Source organism: Notothenia rossii, assembly GCF_949606895.1.
Source record: "Notothenia rossii genome assembly, chromosome: 1".
NCBI lineage: Eukaryota > Metazoa > Chordata > Actinopteri > Perciformes > Nototheniidae > Notothenia > Notothenia rossii.
The window spans coordinates 12,126,068-12,148,852 of NC_136912.1; the positions used below are offsets into that span (position 1 = coordinate 12,126,068).

At 42.4% G+C, this 22,785-nt stretch overlaps 2 protein-coding genes across 5 annotated transcripts in view; one reads left to right on the forward strand and one right to left on the reverse strand.

Moving 5' to 3' along the window:
- The window catches only part of LOC307020777 (uncharacterized protein), a 230,581-nt gene that overhangs the window by 73,213 nt on the left and 134,583 nt on the right, over positions 1-22,785 (forward strand). The window contains exon 5 of one of the 2 annotated variants that reach the window (XR_013802976.1): positions 2,142-2,768. The exons of the other annotated variant lie outside the window; for it this stretch is intronic. The gene's annotated coding sequence lies outside the window, so the exon portion shown is untranslated. Of the gene's footprint in view, positions 1-2,141; positions 2,769-22,785 lie in introns of those variants that run through there. 2 annotated transcript variants of the gene reach the window in all.
- bnc2 (basonuclin zinc finger protein 2) overlaps positions 3,660-22,785 on the reverse strand; it is a 159,058-nt gene continuing 139,932 nt past the window's right edge. For all 3 annotated transcript variants that reach the window (XM_079652032.1, XM_079652033.1, XM_079652034.1), the window contains 2 exons: positions 16,176-18,550; positions 3,660-9,263 (listed from right to left, as the gene is read on the reverse strand). In XM_079652032.1, coding sequence (XP_079508158.1) covers positions 8,387-9,263; positions 16,176-18,550 — 3,252 coding nt within the window. In that variant the 3' untranslated portion in view covers positions 3,660-8,386. The remainder of the gene's footprint in view (positions 9,264-16,175; positions 18,551-22,785) is intronic.

Here is a 22,785-nt window from a genome sequence, read left to right on the forward strand (position 1 = left end):
AAGAGTTAGTAAGTCCAACCATTTCTAAAAGAGATGCAGTGTGTGCTGGTGCAAACTTTTCTCTTCACTAGGGCAGTGTGTAGATATTCACACCATCTCCCCCAACTCCGGGGCATGAGACTCTGGCTGTAATGGTTTGATTTGCCCAACACTAGTTGGATCGATGCGGCTGTTTACAGTTTCTCCCTCTCTCATCCCTTTTGTCTTTTTTCTAATTTAGTGTTCCCAAACCATGGACAGGGGTCTGAGTCTGTCTGCTGTGCTTGCATCTTTGCCCTCCTCCCCACTCTCCATCACTGTCCATTGATGTTTTTCCCCTCTCTTTCTTTCCTCCTCTTCCTCTCTCCTTCCTTGGTTGGTCTTGGAAAAAGAGCTGCATGCCTCCACACTTCTGGACAAGACTGATGGCTCGTCAATAGCATTAGCCAGCATTGCAGGCCTCACTGGTGTAGAACCAAATCAATATGGCCCAGTAAAAAGTCTTATATGTGTATGCGGTCCATCCAAGCCAAGGCTCATGTTACCACAGATGAGTTTTTATAAGAATTCAGAAGTGACCATCTATTTTATTCCATTTAATCCCACATTTTCTCAGCAATGCACTAACATGCTGCTGCTCAGGGCCAACCATCTCTTTTAGTATAATTATGTATTTCACCCAAAAAAAGATGAATGCCTCTGTTCATTGTTACAATAAATGTGGATATTTAAATGTAGAAGCTTGAGGATAAAGCTCTGAATTATAAAATCTTTCTGCTCTTTCCCCTAAAATCTGGTAATTTACCTTCTAATTATAGTGTGCAATTACAATCAATTTGTCCTCAATGAAAATTGATTTTTGCTTTCAGTGTCGTGGCGCTGGTGGTTAGTGTGTGGGTATATTTCTGTGAGAGTGTCAGAAACACTTTTGTTGGACATAGATTTCACTTGTGGGAAGAAGCAAAAATCTAGCTTTCCTATTTTTGCTTTTCTTAAAGACCCTCAATATTCACCAATCACAGAATATTTTATACAGAAACACATACTGATCTTCCTCAGCCTTGAGAAATTCACACAGTTGTATATTGCAGAGTGTTGCAGTTTCTGGTCATTTTCACATGCCCTTCACTGACCGATATCTACTATTGATACGGCTTATAAAAATACATTATTTCAGAAGGTGAAGTGTTGCTAAATAAATTAGCCAACTATGTGAGTGTTACATCTTAAAGAGTCCTTCCCTAGCAGCTGCTTCGCTTCCTTTCTGCAGACTTGTTGTTATGCAATTCCATACCTTTTAATTTGCTTTAAATCACATAGACAATGAATGTTAAGCAGCTGACTGGTCCATTGTTTTTAATCTTATTTTAAATATTTCCTTTAATTGTAACTATTTGGAAAAGTCAGGAATGGTTGATAGTGCCGAGCCTCGTTTTAACTAGCAGTGTCTCGCCAGAACAGTATCAGTCTTCAGATACTGCACCTAAAATGGATAGCGAGTCTTTTGTCTTTATTTACCTAATAGCCTTAGCTAACATCTGTAGAAACTGTCTATTGCTCTGCTTGCTCTGACAATGACAGCAGTCACTTTGCACACTGACGGTTTTTCTGTGGTTTACAGTCTTATATAGTTGAGTGGTTTATCTGTGTCATGGTGTTAACATTATGACTTTACAGCTTGATTCTTATTCAGCAGGACATTGTTGCCTCTGGTTCTTTCTGACTGCAATGTCTTGAAAAGATATCCAAGACTGTTAAACTGCAGATTGAACAGTACATACATGTGCAGCCGAAACACTTTGCGGTCCCTTTTGACTTCCTTTGAATGAACCTTGGCTAGTCGCTTACATTTTACGGCTATTTGTGGCTGAGAGCCGTGTCCTTTTTATGTGTCCTATAATGTACTTGACCATAAATGTGAAGGTGACTGAAGTAGTGATTTGTCTTCTTTCTCTAACAGTTACTGGCTTGCACAGGTTTATACTGCTATAATAATAATAATAATAATGTTATAATAATATCTAATATCTAATTATAAATCAACCATACTTAACTCTGTTGAAATGTTAATCCAATTCGGTTAGTCGCATCGGAAACCTATTTCTGATAACATTTCAACTCAAGACATTGTTGACTGACACTGGCTCTTCTCTTCTCTGAAGGTCAGGCAGATGGACTGGACTGATGGACATCCTTGCGCTGTCAACGTCTCCACTCGACCCCCCCCCCCTAGTACCCCCCTTTCCAGTTCAGACACAGCAAAGCTCTCCCTGTCTGTCTGTCTGTGTGTCTGTCTGTCTGTGTGTCTGTCTGTGTTCTCCTACAGCTTAGCTCCGCTTCTCAAAGGTCAGCCGAGGGCCAGTGTGTTTGTCAGGCCAATCGATGACCTGCCACCGTCAGAAACACACTTAGTTTTTTAGGGGGGGGGGGGGTCAGCCTGGTGGCGGACAGCGGCCCTCCAACTCCCCTGTGGGAGATCGTGGCCAAGAAAGTGTGTTTTTGTGTGTGTGTGTTTAAGATGGTTGAGGGTATCTGTGAAAAGTGGGGGGTGTATCTTTTACTAACCCTGCATATAATCAATACCATCCAGAGCTATTATTCTGAAGTGTGTGTGTGTGTGTGTGTGTGTGTGTGTGTGTGTGTGTGTGTGTGTGTGTGTGTGTGTGTGTGTGTGTGTGTGTGTGTGTGTGTGTGTGTGTGTGTGTGTGTGTGTGTGTGTGTGTCTGTGTGTGTGTGTGTGTGTGTGTGTCTGTGTCTGTGTCTGTGTCTGTGTGTGTGTGTGTGTGTGTGTGTGTGTGTGTGCAGTTATCAACAATGACAGGGGATCAAGGAACTGGTGTGTGACAAAGAGGAATGGTGTCTAATTCAAGGTCAATATGGCCTGTGTCACTCCTTCACTTTCACCGAGGGGAGGGGTGGGGGGGCATTATGTTCCTGTTGGTTACCAGAGCAAACATGACATCCCTGCTGGAGCTCACATCAATTTGTAATTTGACCCCCAGTCAAAGCAAATGATGTCAGCACAGGTCGCTTTTTCCAAATGACCCTGCATTTGTCTGTTGTCGTTGTCAATTTCGGTTTTCAGTGTCAGAGTTGTTTTGTTAAGCAGTTTTTTTCTGTTTGGCTAATATTCATAAATGTTAATCATTTTCATTTCATGTGGTGCGTAAACAAAAATATTGATGGTATGCTAGTGGTCAAAGCTTTCATAAGAGGGATACAAAAAGCTGTTTTATTTCTGTATATTAAGTGCAATTTCATTTTCTATGAATTATTCTTTGAAACGTAGTTCCTTCACAAGGGCATTTAATTTAATTTCAGCATATGATCAGACAAGGTGCTGTATGTCCTTTGTCTCCCTCCTCCAGTGTGACCATCTTACTAATTTGCTAAGACCAGCAGCACCTTCTCCTCATGCCAGTACATCTTTTAATAACTCTATTAATCTAATCGTCCACTAATTGGTCAAGATAGCCTTTTCCCCAGTGATTTTTATCACGGAGCAATTAAGAGCCCAGTAAAACCTGCTGAAATCACAGTGTCTTGTTAAAACGGCTTGATTGACACATTGTTTCGGGGCTCTGCACTTTTCATTCTACATGATAGAAAAGGTTATTATTATTATTATAAGCTACTTTCATACAATTAAGAATTTGTAGAAAAACACAATGACAACTTGCCAGTGACTGATAAATCTTTAATATAAAAATTGTACAAGAATTCTGATACAAATTACAAGAGGTATTTGGACAAAATATGAATACAATTCCATTTACATCCCAAAACCCTTATGCATTTTATGCAAAAACCATAGACAGTTATGATACAGAAACAAATACAAGAAAGGCAAAAAAAGAAAGAAAAGAAAGAAGTCTTTTTAAAAAGAGGACCATTTTTCTCCTCCTCACTGCAAATGGGAAACACCTGTTTAGGTAACATACAGTATTCATGAGGCTTCCAAATCACCCTTTTGACACCAAAGTAACGTAAGCTCCTCTGCTCTGTTCGTTGTTTGCAGTGCGACGATGTAGCCATGCAACGCTGTCGAGTGCCCGTGCCAGAACACAGGCTTTTTAAAGAAACAAATGCATTTGATACAGAAAAAAGTGAAATAAAAAAAATCGAAATCCACCAGCTCTTCAAGCTTATTTATATTTAAGGGCGTAAAATATAATTGGCACAATGGAAAACATGAAATGAATTCATTCTTGACATTTCACAGGTTCCAGTTCAAATTAACGAGGGTCTTTTCCGAGAACACAACACATGAGACTGAAGCATCTATACAAATATGTGTGTATTTTTCTACTATCTGCATATTTCTTATAGTGTCCTTTTAAACATTTGAATCCCACTTTGTTCCATGAGCTACATTAACACGACATGTGGCGTCCCCTCTCATCCACGATGTGAAGTGAACAGAACGGACAGTGATTAACAGGTCAGCCGTTTGCCATGCCCTTTTCCCCGTGTGCTATGTAGAATTACAGAATAATTGATGCCTGACGCTCCTCTAATCAAATATTAAAGATTCCCTCCAGTGGTCTCGGCCAATGAGGCGCTCTAAGTGACGTGTTCCTGCGGATCCACAGCCCGGTCACTAGGTAGCAGAAAGCACCTGGGCCCATGTGGTTGGGGAAGTAAAGGAGGGAGACAAAGATTGGATAGGGGGGCCTTTCTCAGATGAGAGGGGGAAATTGGTGGTCATTTCTCAGAGGAGAGGAAAGTGTAGGGGGAGAGGGGTGGAGATGTGAGGGGTGGCGATCGCTCTCCAGCAGGCAATCTAGAAAAAGCTGGCGAAGACTCCCGGGGAGTCCTGGCCCCGCTGCTCGCTCCTCTCTTTCTCCCCTTCCTTGTTAAGTGACTGCCGCGAGGCTACTGCTAGACCACTTTCTAAGCCCACTCCCTTTACGCCGTCTCTCCTGTCTGTTTCCCTGGCGATGCCGGACAGTGGTTTGTTTTTCAGATCTGTTGCCAGCCTTTTGCCGCTCTGAGCATCACCATCACCATGCAGGACTCAGAAGGAGCCCGTAGGAGGTGGGAGAAGGGTGTCGTTGAGGGAATATCTTGCCTGTCTTGCCTGGCACACACAAGTACATACATGTAGACAGAGGTCATGCACTGCGGCTGCTGCTTGAGAAATAGACTGTGAGGAACAGGGCAGAAGTGTAGAGGAAAATGTGTTTTTGTCAGATCAAGAAACTGAGGTTATTTGGGCCGAGCACATTTATCTTAAGTGTACCTTTGTGGGATATGTACAGCTCAAATAATTCTACAAAGTTAAAATCAATCTGGATCTTTTTTTCTCAATCAAACCGTTTTGGTAAAATGTCTCAATTGTTAGCTGTTGGAAATGTAAAATGAAATAATAATAAGAGCTTTGGATTTTCCATGCCTGACTGCTAGCCCCCATCATTCTCCATAATGGAGTATTAGCCTTCTATGTAGTGGCAGCAGCTATAATGTTAATGCTAGATGGAGAGTTTAATTTCCTGTGGTGAGAACACACTCTATATTTCTCTGACCCTGTCTCCTCCATCACTAGAGGTTAACAAGTCATCTAGTTCTTGTCATCTTTCTGGCCTGTAAGTAGAAAGCATATGTGTGTGTGCGCCACTCTCCTCTGTGTGCATGTGTGTGTGTTTTAGTATGGTTGTGTGTTAGAGAGACAGCTGTCAGCAGGGTTCCTCGAATAGCACTTTTTTATTTCTGCCAGAGCGAGGGCCGGGGGGATTGAATGAGTGAATGAGGCAGCAAGCGCCTCAGTGAAACCCACTCCTGGGAAAAGGCAGGGGTTCCTGTACTCAATTTTCCCTTCACTTGGGATAAACAGGCAATTACCCATCCCTTTTTCCTATGCCATGGCCGTCCGGTGAACTTAAGCATACACTATTAGTGTGTGTCCCTGTAGGACCTGCGCTGTGGGGTGTGGAGGTGGTAAGTGAGTGGCGGGTTGAAGAAATGGGTAAGGCGGTTGTTAAATGACTGCGCTCTGACAGACAAAGAGAACAAAAAAGCATAAGAGAGAAATAGAACTAAATTACCAGCGGCCCTGAATAAGAATAAGCACACATAGATAGTGAATAGATTAATTGAATCCAACTAAATTGAATGGGTCAAATTGAATTGTTCAGAGCACACAGTCTTTTCTCTTCTTTTTCTCTTTCTGTCAGTGTCACAGTCTTGTCAGCAACCTTGGAGTCTGGCAGTGTAACGAAGTGACAAGTGAGTTATTAGACAGAAGAAGCTGGAATGGCAGGGACGCCTCCAGGTAACGGAGAAGCAGCACATTTTTAATGATCGTTGCTGTCATCCTCTTCCTCCCTAGTCAGCCTTCCACCTCCGCAACCTTTCCATCAGCCTCAGCTCTCTGTCTCGCTGTCTTTATCTCTGAGAAGAGGGGACTGGAAACTATGTGTCATATAGGTGGAGTCTTAAAAAAAGCATGAAATATCTCGTCAGAATAGGTCATGTCTATATTGTAAAAATGGCTTAAGTATGAAACAAGTGGAACTCAACACTGTTATGGATGTAAGGTGAATACTGTACAGCCCACCGTATAACACTGCATATTTCCCCCTCTGTGTGTAGCACCAGTCAAGTAAGAGAAGATCTTGTATAGTGACACATGGCATCGCCAATACACTGATAAACAAACTGAGGAACAATCTCTATTTTTTTGTCTTTTTACAAAAAATATTCTTTAAACCAACAAAAAAAATCTCCATGAAGGTACATGACCAACCAATAAATACCCCTTCCCTTGGCTACTTTGCCCAGTTACTGGAAACAATTTGTACCGTAAGACAGTCATGGACATGTTAAAAATGGCAACATTTTTCATAGAGTACATTTGTAGCCGACACTCAGCAATGGAAACCGATACCGAAAATATCACAGCAAAAGATTTTAAGACTCAAGTGCATCATATTAATCCATTGGGGCATGATTTAAGTAAACACTCTCACACTGAAAGAGCTCTTTTTAAGCAATCACTTTTGTTTTGGTCACAGTTGAATGACTATTTTCCTCTTTTTTCTTCAACTCTATGGGACAGTCATATTTCACTAAGATGCCTTTTGTAAAAACAAACGTAAGTTCTTGCATTGATAACTTTGTTGGAGAATGTCACAATAATGTCATGCTTTATACACAGTTACACCTCTGAAGTCATTATTGTGACCATTACTGGCAACCATACATACATTGAACAGAGAGGAGAGACTTTATCAATATTTAACTTTGTGTTTGTGGATCAGCAGTTTATAGTCATTCACGCTTGGCTTTGTTTTGAGGCAAGGTACTTCGGAGACGCTCTGAATTAGTTTTTTTTTTTAGCAATGGGGGAAGATTTTGTTCAAGGAGTTGTTTTCTGTTGTGAAACTGTGTTTGAGCACGTGCAAAAAGAAACTGGCACATTACGTTAAAGGTATTATTTACCTTGGCACTGTAGCCATCAATGACCCCGAACAACACCTAAACTCACCATTGCAAAAGTCCTCATTATAATAATATTACACATCCCCTTGTATAGATGCAAAGTGCAAAAACTGAATTGGTATACTAAAGCTCATAAACAAAACAGACAAAATAAAAAAACAAAATAAAACAATAGAAATACAGAGAATGATATCAGTGTAGGAGCCAAAAAAAGCATGCCGGCAACCTCTGAATATCTAACAAGTAGATAAAACAAGTCACATGATATTCTTTTTTTCCTAGGACTCAGTTAAAACGTGTCGTTGAAGCTAACATAAATGAGTCAAGCTAGTAAGATGCTACCTCTTTCTTGCCTAAAGCTGGAAGTATTGTACTGGACTGTAACATAAAACCATAACGAGAGAGAAAAAAGAAGCAAACAACCATCAACACAACTCTTTACACCAAAAGCCTCTTGGGACATTATTTACAAATGAAGCTGTCATGCTTTTGTAAGGGGGTTCATTTAAAAGCTATCATTACACAAATACAACAAGAAGATTTTCTTTTTTTTCAATACTATCATTTCTGCAGGCAAAGTCACAAATAAGAGTTTGAATAGATTCTTTGGAGACGGACAAAAAAGTTGGGAGGAGTCTCAAATGAAAGATGGAGGGGCTTATGAATAAAAACACAAGTGGAGTTTTGTTATAAAGCAAACTCCATGCGCGAGAGCGTCATCCTGTTCTTCCAAAGAAGGAAAAGTCAAAGGTCACGATAATAAACTGTATTTAGAGTCGATGCATTTTTATAGAGGGACATGGAAATGTCTTTCAATGACTGAATGACGGGCAGGAGGCATACAGACATTTAGCCTGTACTTGATGGCCCTGGGCTGGGATTAAGAGCTAATTTGAGGAGGAATAAGGATGAGGAATGAAGGGAGGAGCGGGCCGACTGACAGCGGGGTCAAGTAGCAAGTCATTATTTAGTCTGTTATCGAGGAGAAGGGCATGTTTTTATGGAGGTTGGGGTTCTGAGAGTGTCGGTTACGGCTGCGCACAGAGCTGAACACCATGTTGCAACCGGGGATTTTGCACTTATGCATCTCGCGCAGGTGCACAGTCTTGTAGTGCACACGCAGGGTTCCTTTGTTGCTGTACATTTTATGGCAGATGTTGCAGAGGATCCCTCCGCTGCCACCGTGACTGCCCCCGTGACTGCCCCCGTGACTGCCCCCGTGACTGCCCCCGCTGGACGAAAAGAGGAATGGTGAGGAGGTCGGTTCCAACCCCTCACCTTGTCCTTCTCCTCTTAGTTCTCCAGTCTCGTCCAGATGCCTTCCTTCAGCCCGCCCCTCTGCACGCTGGGAGCAGTCCTCCCCCTCACTGTTGCCCTCCTCCTCATCCTCTACCCCCTCCTCCTCTACCCCCTCCTCCTCCTCCTCCAGGTCATCCAATAGGATGCCTTCATCGCTGCCCTCGTCTGACTCATGTGAGGAGTGGACACTGCTGCTGGACTGAACGCTGGATGTGGTGCTCAGGTCCAACACCATGTAGTCGTCTGGCTGGCCCCGGGAGAAGCCGTTGCTGTGGTGATTTTTCAGGTTATGGTTGAAAGTGTGGTGGGGATACTCGCTGCTCATCAGGGAACGGGCAGTGTGGTTCAGGCCAATGGGCCGAAGGCTGCCGCCTCCGATGCCCATCCCGGCATACGGGTCCATGCCCATATGGTGCCCGGCGTAGATCTTAGCCAGAAACTCGGCGCGCAGGTCCTTGGGCAGTGGCGGGTGTTGGGGGTCCAGGACAATGTCGTCCAGCTCTTTGGTCAGCAGTTTGCGGTGCAGGTTGATGTTGGAGCTGTGCCTGTGGGGAGACAGTCAGAGTTGTACATCAAAAGGCTGCATGTGTACAGTATAGGGAATGTAAATAACAATAATAATATCAAACACAAAACAGCAAGTGTTGAAACATGTATTTGCACTTAATTGACTATGATAATGTCAACTGTTCTTACTTCTGTGAAATGCTAACAAATATTCAAATATTTAGGGACCATTTGTAGTTATTGTTACTTCCAGTCAAGGCACACAGAAACTCATCCTGAGGAAAAGGCTCTAAGAACACAGAGAGAGAGAGAGAGAGCATCCTGCAAGTGTTTACCACTGTCAGCATGTCTGCACTGCACAGCCCTCAAATCCAATAGACTCTGACTCAATTAAATACTCCACCATATTGAATGGGAGTTTATCAATTGATTCGAGCTGTGGTAATGTGATAATCGAGGGGAACTGGATAGCATATTAGCACTAGGCCCTGACAGCATTATTGCATTCGTTCCCTATTGGAGGTGGCTTAATCGAGCACCTCAATGAACATGTCTTTATGTAGCCCTGGATTTAATTAAGATGGGCATTTTTTTCCATACACAAGAACTGTATCGCACAGTGTGCTACAGCTGATGAAAGAAACCAAGTAACAAGTGCCATGCTTTAAGCCAATAGACAATTAGTTAGGATTTCAGTTAGCAAACAAAAGCCATGCAACAGGATGCAAGGTGAAACACCAAATTAAATGCTTTTACGCTCCAATTTCAAAGAGGCCAAGACGGACTAAGAAAACAGGGACCCACTGCACACATTTCACAATAATACTGCATAACACAGAACAAAAACTTAAGCAACCATTGACCGGTGTCACAGAAAGCCCACCCCTCTTATACACGTATACATCAAATAAGAACAAATATGCAAATGCCTTTTAATGTGAGGGGTTTCCATGCAGGGGGTTCAGTGTAAAAAAACGTGAAAAAGAAAAGGTTCATCCTGAGCAGGACGGGCAAAAATGGAGTCACAATGGATAGTAGAGCTTACCAGCAGTGGCAGGGTTGATGCAGTCAAAAAGGGTCCCTTTCCTTTAATTATTTACTTCCCTATCCGACATTGTCCTGAAAGAGGTAAAAATACATTCATTTGAGGGACCCTTTTCTGTGAACCAGGCAACCAGGAGCCCGTCCACTCAAGCATCGTCAGCATTGGGGAGAGAGAGCGTGGCAAATCGATTGGCCGTGGCTGTCACTGCATGTGTGTGTGCTTTTGTCTGTTTGTGTGTACGTGTGAAAAACAGAAAATTTACTACGTCCATATAGCTGGACTTCGATCAAAAAGACTATATAAATCCTTTGTTCTTTTTTATCCTTTGATAGTACAGTTGCACCCATATGGTGTTAGCTTATGGCCAAAATATGGGAGTCATGATTCAAAGTTTGTGGCGCAGTATGCTTGTCAAGTCGAACACATGTGTGGACGCTCGGCTGTGAGAGGTCAGAGTGCTTTAAAACAGTCTGAAATATGCCGTGATCAGTGTTGAGGGATATGTGCACAATTTCTGCAGGGATACCAAACAGGCATTGATGTGAAGTGGGGCCGCAGATTTGCTCAGTTAATACTGAAGCTCAGGATGCTGTTGATGATGCTCAGGTAGGCAGGTCCTTTGCAACATGTCTCCATCTCTTTAACAACACCTTCTCACTGCTAATAAGCTCTAAGTTAAACCATGGCTATCTCAGTTTTAGATATTAATGTCAAACATGCTAAATATCATGCAGTAAGTAGTCTGCGCTATAGCTACAGTAGCCATTTTAAATACTCAGAAATGCACACCACATTGTTAGAATTGCACAATATCCAAATAACAAGTATTCACATTTAGTACAATCTTTTAACCTACTATACAGATATATGAAGAAAAACAAAATGGAAGAAAAAGGCACTTTATGATATACAATTTGTAACCATTTGGAAATAATGTAATCTCAGGAGAGAAAGAGTGGAGTTTATGATCATTTGCATAAACATGATTATTAACTTTTGAGTTGGCAATGCCTCCATGCCCTAAATAGTAAGAATAAGTCAGCTAAATCCACACACAGTGGGCATAATGCACTTATCCCTTCATTTATCAGATTTAGACTTTCTGCCCCATTTCCCACACCCCTCCGCCTCCATCACTCCACTTCAGTACGCTCTATCTTTCCTCCCCCAAACCCAACTCCTTAGTGCCCCCCCCCCTTCCTCCCTCTCTGCCTCCCTGTTGGCCAGTAATGTGGCTGGCAAACCAATTTGACAGTCTCATCTTTGCCCAAAAGATGGGGGAGGCCTCCAGAGAGCCCATTTCTGACTGTGCAGAGGAGGAAGAGCGAGAGTGTGCCTGTCCCAGCCGGCGTTAATCATCTTTAGGTTCATCTGATGGCCCTTGCCCTTGTTGTTGTGTCAGTGTGTGTGTGTGTGTGTTGTGTAAATGAGATGGAAGGCTGAGCGGTGTTAAGCTGACGTTCTTTGTCTTTCCTGTCATTTGGGTTGTGTTATGAGGTTTTAGTTGTGAGTGGGAGGACAAGAGTTTAGGAACATTTATCACTCTGTCACTATTGTGTCTGCTTTGCATTGCTTCAGTCTGTACAACACCCTAGGCTTCAAACAATGGTTTGAGGGCTCCCAAAGAAAATTAAATATGCATTAATAATCATGAAAAATATGTTCATGTACTCGAATTCAATTGATGACAGCCTGCTGACATGGGTGCATATATATTTTTTATCTAAGAATAAAACAAATCCTCTTGTTCTTTTAAAAAAATATCATAAGGAAACTTTTGTTTAAAGGCATGCAATCTTTTTTTTTCCCCCGTATTTTAATCAGCAGATATTTTTGATCTGGGGTGAGTGGCTTTTGCTAACATATTCTCTCTATGAGCAGCATGCCCTTTGTTTATAAGAGACAAACAGAGAGCTAATTGTGAAGCAGCGGAGCCGCGACCACATGCCGTGAGGGGACCGAGGGAGAGGGAGGGAGACAGAGAGAGGAAGGAGAGGGGAGGAAAGAGACTCTCCAACATAATTAACCTTCACTCTCTCCGTTTGCAGTGGACCGTGGGCTGCGCGCGGCTGCACCGCGGGAATGTACAAGAGAGAGGACACCTACTTTCTCTAGCGAAAGAGGAAGAAAATGTTGGTAGGTCAGAAAAGGAAGCAGGATGGGCTGATAAAAACGAAATAAATAAGACGAGCCTTGTCAACGGTTTACAAAAATATGATTAATGATGCCAATAATGGTGATGATTACTGGTACGCGCGTCTTTCCAGCCGTTAATCATGCTGCTTCTTCACTTCTGCCGACGCTGCTCGCTCCCTACAATAAATATGCAATCATTTACCTCCGTGCAGCATGCGGCCAGGAGGCTTGGAGAAAAACACCCCACTGTAAAACTACACACACACACACTCCGATGTTGGCCTCTGTTTTACACTCAAAAACACACACGTTACATGCCTGCTCAAGGGCACACTAAATTATCCTTTCCCCGCATTCCTGAGTACAGTATGAATGTGCACTAATGTTTGTGTGTGTAATTCTCCAGTCTTATTAATAGGGCAGGGATCCAAAGTGAACAAACACTAGCGGTACTTTCCTCCGTGGCAGCACGTTTACAGTGTGTCCTACTCTGACAATGTCATTGGTTGTTTTTCTAAGAAGATCAAATGACCTCTCTTCCTTTTTCTTTCTTCCCTTTGATACTGGAGCTTTTGATGCTTGTGTCTGACGGTGTGTTTACGTGCCTTTGGCTTTTCACTCGGTCAATGGACTAATCAGATATGCAGAGGTACTTGGACTTTTCTTTAGCTGGGTGTTGACAGCTGTGTTTCTGGGGGTGGTAAGAAGGCAGGGCTGCATATTATGATTCAGCTTTAGCATATATATCGTTCAGCTGCAAAAACACACGACCACTGGTTTACTTTCCTCATGTAAAAAAAATGCTGTGGCTATTTTTCTAATTTAAAAAAAAATGTAACCTCAGTATTTTGTTTCTGAAGCACCAGGCACATTATGTATTAATAATTTCTGCTAACACTGTTCACAAAACAATCAAATCAGGGTAAATCATTTAGTCTGATTTTTACTTAAATGCAAGAATAAACATTTTAAACATGTTTTTATGCAAATATTGATGTTTATGCAATTTGCTCTGAGAAAATTCTCATTTGATATACAGCGTAATTAATTATATTCCCACTTTAATGCCACCATTACACTCTTACACTATGTCATTAGAGGATTATCCAGGGACCAATTTTGATGAGAGCCCAGTTTGCGTATTTACTCGTCAAAGCCCCAGGATTCCTATAGCTATGTAATTCCCCTTCTTTCTGTTGTTTCTGCTCCCGGTTTGAACCAGCAGCAAAGTAATTTGTCCCATATGCCATCAGGAATGTATCCCTCACAGAAAACGTATGAAAACAATAGTGTGCTTAGGACTCACCTACCCAGAGCAATACTATTCTCCCCCTGGCTCAAAGACGCATTATTCTCACAGCAGCAATTGTCCTTCCTTGCTACAAAGTTATCTCTATCTCCCATATGTTCTGCCACTTTATTAGTTTGAGTGTTATTTACATGCTGAAATGATGGAGTCAAATTGTCACACACACACCAGGGGCTGACACAGGAAGAGAGCGAGTAGAAAGAGTGTCAAGGTGTTTTCTATCTGCTGTATTGTTTAATCTTTGAACCCTCTTTGCCTGACCAACACACTTCCATCCTTTGATACCAAATGCCTGGCTGCATATTTATGAAAATAAACCTCCAAACCATCTTTTCCCCTTTTTCTTTTCTAGCTATTATACTTCACTTATTTCTGTTGTCGCCTCATTTAGTTCAGTGAAGTTTCCCTTTGCCATCGTTAGTTCATGACGGTATGAATAGACTAAATTGACAAACAAACTTTAGCAGTGGGATAATAATTAACAGTATCCACCTTGGCATTAATAAAAACCGGCACAATATCTGATTAAGAATTGTACTTTTTCCAAACTGTTAAAGTTACCTATACATATACTATGGATCTCTCTTCTTGCTATTTAATACTTCAGATAAGGGACTTAATTGTATATATCTATCAAGTGTTTTACAGCATTAAGAGAGTCATTACAAAGAGATAAGGTGTAAAGAAGAGCAAATCGTTTTCTCTGTTATCTGTTTGTACGTGTGTGTGTGTGTGTGTGTGTGTGTGTGTGTGTGTGTGTGTGTGTGTGTGTGTGTGTGTGTGTGTGTGTGTGTGTGTGTGTGTGTGTGTGTGTGTGTGTGTGTGTGTGTGTGTGTGTGTGTGTGTGTGTGTGTGTGTGTGTGTGTGTGTGTGTGTGTGTGTGTGTGTGTGTGTGTGTGTGTGTGTGTGTGTTTGCATCCGTGTGTGTGGATGTATATGTTACACAACAGGCCTTAGGCTTTCTCTTTCCCTATAGCCTTGTCAAATGAGGGGAGCTAACACACTCTCCGGTGGCTGTACACCGCTCTGAGGCAATACTTTTTATAATATTATTGCTGCTGTCGGCACTGTGCTTCAGGTGAGCAGCAGGGTTCACCTTCTCCAAAGCTAACCCCATTCCTCTCCCTCATCCACTTAACTAGAGTCACAGAACCACCTGCTCTATATCCATGCTGCTAATGAACAAACAGTTGTAGGAACAGATGCCACCAAAACAACAACATTAATAAAAGGTTCAGAAACCAAGTAGCGCATTTGGGTGTAGGGAGTCAGCAGTGGTGGAGGAAGAGAAGATGAGGGGCAAGAAAAACAATGAGGAGAATTATAAAGCTCCCTCTGGAACGATTTGTTTCCCAATTGGAATTATTCCCCTGTATTTAAATAAAAGTATTTGTCACAGAAGTGAAATCCTTTTGTATATTTTCTATCTCCATTAAATAACAGAATGAGTAAGGTTGTTATGTACAACGGCTTCTATTAAATATTTTGAGAGTGGGAGCATGAGAGGTGTTACGCTTGTTAGAAGTGCTGTGAGAGTTCGGAGAATTTAAGATTTGTTTCAAATGTCCCTGCTTGTTATTTACATGACTGGCAAGGGAATATGATTTTCACTTAACCTGAAATATGATTTCACACCCAGCTGTTATTTTAATATTTATTTATCTGTTAACAGTCATTTTTTTTACAAAGGATTAGAAAAGGTCTGCCCATTGAACATGTGCTTGCCCAGGGCACTAGTGAGGGTTGTGTACCTCCAGCATATGTTCTGGCATCAACCTGCTGCCACTGCTGCTACAGTATATTCTGCAGAGAGAGTGTGTGGGACTGATATGTGCTAACAAGCCCAGGTGAGTATGGCTGGCCTCACCTCCTAATGTGCTAATACATGCAGTGGTTTGACAAACCGCAGTCTATGTTAATATATGCGCCTTCACCTTCCTGTCACAAGGTGAGGTAGAGAGGGCAGGTAAACAACACACTGCAGCTGCAGGGTTGATGTGTACAGCCTAGTTCTTGTGTGTGCATTTGGATGTATGTGTGTAAGTGTGTTTGTTTCTCATACTGACACCCTACTCTTCTGAATCTGACTTGTCAAAGAGCAGATGCCCCTTATTCAATTTTTTTGAGTTAAATTAGCTAACAGATGTTAAGTGATAGTCTGTCTGGGTAAATGTCGCAGGTTGATGAAATAGTGCATATAAATCTTGTTTTATTACCATTAAAATAAAAAAGGAATATCTCACACCAAAATGCTGAAATCTATTGAACTATGTTTTAACTTGTCTTTTATAAAAACACTATGTAGTTCCAAAAGAAACCCAAACAATTCCTTATATTTATGAAGTGCCTTAAATAATAATCAATGATGAATAGTGATTTAAGGATTTCTATTGAACCTACCTGCAACTGTCACAATTACATTACATTTAAATGGGTCGAGCACCAAGATCTAGCACTAACCTGTCTCGGCTCCGCCGTGAAGGGAAAGCAGCGTTGCAGCCAGTGACAGTGCACACATGCATCTCTTTGAGGTGCACATTCTTGTAGTGCAGTTTCATGCTGTAGGAACTCTTGAAGGTCTTCTTACACACATAGCAGATCTTGGGGTCAGGACTTGAGCATGGGTCTTCCTCTGGTGATTGAGAAGAAGGAAATTTGGGTGGGCTGGCACCGTAGCCCATCGAAGAGATGAAGCTCTCATGCAGAGCGGCCATGCTTGCAGCAGCAGCAGCCGCTGCCATGCCTCCGTTATAGAGGCCGTACTGGCCCATGCAGAACATGTCGTATGTAGGATCGTTGAGTTCTTCCTTGATCCTCATAGGGGGCTGAGGAGGTGAGGGTGAGGAATGACCCTTGCTTTCCATTTCCTTTCTCAATTGGGCTTCCTCAATGCCCTCATCATCGTGATCCTTCTCCAGACACCGTCCACCCCTGCTTTGTTTTTGCTGGTCCTCCACATCTATCGGTTCGTCACGATAGAACATTTTAGAATCGGAGGTTTCAGATTCGTTCTCAAAGTCTCTTTCATGGTCTTGGTCCTCAGAGGTGAAGCTGCCCATACAACGTAGCTCGCCCTGAAGATCATTTCCACCTCTGCTGTCACTACCTGTACCTTCCCGGCATTCATCTTCACTCTGTTTCATCATGCCTCTCAGGCCGGGGCTCATCTCATCTTGGGAAGGAGATTGTTGCCCACTACCACCACTGTGGTTCCCAGTACCACTACCACTGTTATTGTTGCTATTACAGTTACCATTCATTTTGAGATTGTTGTGAAGAAGGGATGAATGATGGTGGTGATTATGGTGGATGTCATCGTCATCATCATCTTTATCATCATAGTCATCCGCCACATCAATCACTTCTTTCTCAATCTTTACTGGCATGCTCGATTTACGAGGCTTCTTTTTGGGTGTTGGGTCACTGCTACTAGTGGTGAGGTCATGATTGGCATGGTGTATATTAAAACGATGGGATAGGGATCCTGCATCTGACATATGAACATTATTGTGTGAAGCCGCTGCTGCAGCAACAGCCAGGAGATGCTGTTGTTGGTCCATCAGAGTGGTACTGTTGGTGGTTATAGGTAGGATTGGGCTGGTCGGCAGTGACACTTGAGGACTGACAAGGTCCGCAGGGGAAAGTAGTGTGCGATAGAATGGGGGCACTGGCTGGACAGGATGAACTGACTTCAGGGAAGGGAAGACCAGTGGGCTGTGCAGGGGTGACTGAAGCATAGTGTCTACAGGTGGAGTAGTGAAACCCAGTGGTGGCCTTCCGGGGCTGGTAAGTGAGAAGCCACCATTCTTGGTGCTTGAGATGACAGGTGTACCAGAGGTTGAGCGGATGAGGTCCTTGTCACGGTTGTTGCGCAGCATTGGCATGTGCAGCCGTGGATTGGGATTGGCACTGTGTCTGTTGCGGCTGCGTAAGGAGCTGAAGACCATATTGCAACCTTCAATGGTGCAACGGTGTTTGATCTTCAGGTGCACAGCATTATAATGTATCTTAAGGGTGCCTTTGTCATAAAAGGTCTTACCACAAGAATTGCAACAGACACGTCCCTTGCGTGAAGTTGATCCCATGCGCCGCATGCGATGCATCTTGGAAGAAAAGGAGCCATGGGTGATGGATCTTGACTGCTCATCCTTTATAAAGCGGTGGTGGACCTGGTGGTCATTCAAACTGTTTTGCTGAGGTTGATTTTGGGACTGCTGTTGGCCATGCTGCTGCTGTTGGTGCTGTGACTGCTGCTGTTGAGCGTGATGCGTGGAAGGGGTCGGGGAGATGGGTGATGCCCTGTTACTGGGCTCTGTCTTGGGTTCAATGTTGTTAATGCCTCCAAGGGCTCCACGGCTAGGGCTCTGGCCTGAGCGGAAGGGTGAAAGGGACACTTCTGACTCACTGGTCTCCACCTGTTCAACTTGGTTTGGCAAGCTGGGCTCCCGGAGCCGGAGAGCCGATTGCTCCATAGGGTGTCCATTAGGGGGCAAGCCGAGCATGGGTGCAGAGACTGGGTTGATATATTGGAAGGGCAGGAGGAAGGCTAAGCTGTTGGGGATATTCTCAAAATGGTGAATGCTTGTTGGGCTACTGCTATCCAGTTGTGTAACGATCCCTGGACTGCGGGATCTGTTGTTGCTTTCAATGAACGTCCTAATACCAGAGTCTGTCTTGGAGGAGGGAACTGTAACTGCCTGACCTTCCTTCTCCTGAATGGCCATCAGTTCCACTATGGATTTGGTCTCACCAAAGCGCAGAAACTGCTGCAGGGTGATGATCTCCTCTTCTCGGGACATGATGGACCAGCGGTCCAGCACCTTGCCTGCAGCATCCTAGATGCCCCAGAAGAGACAAGAGAGAAGACAAAAATACAAACCATTATTGATTGTGCATAATCAGTGCGGTCAAAGGAGAAGATGGAGCAGGGGTTAGTTTGTAAGAGCGAGCTTTTTTGCTCATGAAATTCAGAGGCTCCTCGAGCAACCAGTAACTTGCAGAGCTTTGTCGAAAATAATTTATTTTTTCAAATCAATCCTGTGAATGTGATAATTAATTACACAGCAAATACAGTAGGCAAGAGTTTAATTGAGTCTAAAGCAAACAAATCAAATGCACTGAGGTTCTGTGATTAGCAGGTCTCTGCGCCTTCTAACATTGCGGGGATGTTAAGCTGTGAGACTGTCAAAAACAGCTTTGTAAAAGATGTGAACTCTTGCTGGGACTCCCTCTGTACACAAAGTGTTCCTTGGAATATTTACAAAATTGTGTGAGCAAGAAAGGAAATGGAAAAAAGAATAGTATAATTAATGCAAGCCACTAATCACACCCTCGTTGGCAATCATTTTTCAAATTGTATAAGGCTGCATGAAAAGGCTTTGGACATTCATAGAGAACATTTGTATTGTGGTAAAGCTACATAGGTTTAGTCTAAGAATGACTGAACCAGTTATTTGTCCCTGTTTTTAACCACTGATGACAGAACATTACAAAATGATCTCTTACAGTAACTGCTGCCACTGCTGTTTTTTACGAGATGGTATAATATAAGTGTTTGTGTGGAAGAGCGAGGCAATGGGACATTGTGTAAATACTTCACACACAGGTTCCTGAGGGATCTTGCGCAAGTGACATCAAGGGAATAACGCAAGCGATGACAATTAGTCACAGTGAAATGTTAACATTTCAAATGTGCTCCTAGCTGCTGGCATCTATAAAAGATAAATGGCAACTCTGGTGAGTAAAAAGCTGTAAAAACCAACATCACAAAGCACAAAGGGCCTGTAAGGAGAAAACAGAAGATAAATGTTTAAAGAGAGGCAGCGAAAGAGAGATAGTACGGGAGAGACACAGAGTAAGAAGAGCAGAAAAAACAGAGAAAATAAAAGTGTGAGTGGTTTCATATCATGCCCTCAGATATACTGGAGAAATAGATTCTTCTGAGACGAAACATCAATAGTCACTGGGGTATTTGTTGTTAAATATACATTAAAAAACATTTTACACTTTCATTCTGTGTGCGCTCTGGAGTTTTTTTGCCTGGAGGTATGACTTTAAATTCTAGCCTGGGCACCATTATTTCATACTGCATGGCCATCTGGGCATTAGTACTTCCATTTGATTTAATTGAAACAAAAAAATGAAAGCAGCTAAGAAAGTGAATCTTTAAATAGTTCCACAACCAGAACATTTCTTAAGAAATTGTAGTTCTTAGATGTGGAGCAGTCATGTAATAATGACAAAAAAAAGCACACCACAGCCTAATTGATTAGAAGCATGAACAATTCTGAATGAATGTAATTGTATTATCTTAATGTGTGCCTTTTATATAATAAGCAATACATAGCAATATACAGTACAGTAGATGACTTGTATTTGGGATTATTGGTAGGCCACATTTAAGTCAATTAAAGCCATTTTAAAAAATCTTAATATCCATTTCCTAACTACCTCACTTTGTTGATGCAGTTCTAATTGAGATTTTTGATATTAACTAAAAAAAGGATGACATGTAATAATGTTTGCATTATGAATGCTAAAGATTTGTTCAAACTGAGGTTTAATTATATTCTTTGTTGTTTCTTTTTACATCTCCTCAAGATTGCTTGACCAAAGTCATTCTATAAACACATGTTGTTAACTGGCCCCGTCTCAATCACTGACTATCTTAAACAGCGTTCAGACATTTATTTGATCATCTAGTCTTACCCTGTGCCTCCACTTCCCTACTCATGAAGTCCAACTAAATCCAAAACACAGTGACACATGCCAAACTGCCTGCCATTAGTGTTAGGAAGGTCCCGCCAGCTGTCAGAACATGTCAGCATTTCTGCTATGCACCAGACTTTGTCTAAGAGGAGGCTATCCAAGCACTCCTTGTTCACTGCTCAATTGAGTTTTGAAGGCCAGTCAACAAGAGTTAGGGTCGCGCATGGAGCACAAAGTCAACACAAATTAAAAAATACTCCACAAACACATGTGAAGGGTACAACTTTGTAAAAGCTCAGTCCATGTAAAAACAACCTCAGTTTCTTTAACCCATGCAGTACTTCATATATAGCAACTATGTTTAGAACTGTATCACTTTCTATGCATGTTTTGTAATTTAACAAGTTTCTACAGTATGTGTCGACACACTTTTGCAGACAAACACCCTGTAGTCCTTACTACAGTAAGTCTCACAACTCCACTCCCCTGCATTAGCCCTGTGATGCTGTGAGAGAAACAAATATGCCATTAGAAGCACTTTTACAAGTAGGCACTCATCTTCCAATTAGCTTAATGTGGCCCTCTTTCCCCTATATTTTCCAGGCGTGCCCCACCTCTTCTTGTACACTCCCTTCAGTAAAATCTCATTAATCCACCCCTCCCCCATCTCCCCCAGTGCTATGACATATTAGTCTGTCATTATGCATCCAAGAGTCCTTTAAACAATACAGCTAAACCTCTGTTTGCCAGGTTAATGACTATTAGCCAATAATTACAGCAGAGAGACGATGGAGTACCCACTTTATCTGGTGGACAGCTTGCTGCTGTTAGTTTATTTTATCTTCCTGCATCCATGTCTCTCAGAATTAATCTAGCAACGGCTGTATTTATTCATCTCTCTGCCGCTGCTATGCATTCTTAATTCATGGTCGTCTCTAACAGTGCTGCTGGATGTTGTGAAGTGGGTGTGTAGTGGGGTGTTCACCTTGCAAATTGCTGACAATGAGGATGAGCAAATGATGGCCTTGTCATGGGCCAAGGCACCACTGTCAGTTAAAACAAATCAGGCAATTATGCAATTAGAAGGTTATGTGCTGGTCTGTATTAAGAGCCAGGGTGTGCAGCGTTGTTAGGTTGCTTGGTGTGCATTAGGGATTAACAGCTTAACATGTATATGCTTTTCACTAATCATCACCTATCATACTCAATGAATGAGTGTATTTAGAAAGCAGTGGAGAGAGATGCCGTGCTTGGCACTTAAAAAAAGGAAAATGTTGGCTATAAATACGTCTTACTGACCTGTGATTATACAGTAGATCAAGTGAGATATCTGACCTTAATAGAGCTTGTGTGATATCCTGTCTCTGATATTTACATATTCATGGTAACATATGCACAATCTGTTTAGGATTTTGATTCACTGGTTCGACATCAACATGATGGCACCTGAACTGTCATAAGACAGTATCACTTGCAGTAGGATGGATCAGTTCTCACAATGGCAAAGTGAACCATGGGAACCACATTGATTCACCAATCACCTTTCAGAGAATGCGATCCCCACCAAGCCTCGAGGGAATCCCCATTGATCCCCAGTCCGGCTTTCAGATCCAGTTCCTTCAAAAAACTGCTCTATCCCTGTGTTCGCCACTTCAAGGGAGGTTAAGCAGAAGTTCCTTGTGATCTGAGAAGGTCTTGAACTTTGGTGCTTCCTTTTCCATATTCTGTTTCTCTCCCCACCCCACGTCGGGCTTTATGAATAATGCAGAGCATCTAGTGGCGAGGGGTGCCATGGGGGATGGGTTCACGCAAAGCCCACTGCCTGGAGCCATCACATCAGAGGGCAACAGCTCCCAAGACACAGGCTGCTCCCCCATTGGCTCCACAGCGGCGGGTCAGAGGTCATGTGTGAACAACTAGCTCTACTTCTTCCCCTGTGATGGACCACAGGGAAATCAGTGGCTTCGTCCAGATGTGGGTGGAGGACATTTGTAAGAATCATAGAGGTTGTAATGTACACTCTGTGATCACGTTAAATTCCTCTTTTATGCTCTGCGCATCAAAAGCATTTGTTTCTTTTAGATGTGACCTTGTGTATCCACCTTAGAGGCTTCATGTTGTCTAAACTGTGGAAACATTGACTTATATGGTGTATTTATAGCAAGATGAACATGTACTGTTCATTGGCTTTCTGCTGACGTACAAGAAGACATTCATATATAATTAACATGTCATCCTATCATCAAAGACAGAGTGGATTCCCTTTGGAGAAATGTGTTGAATTATGTCACATTGTGGTTGCTAATTACAGGGACAGGCAATCACAAAGGAAGCCACCACTTAATAAACTTAACCTTTATTA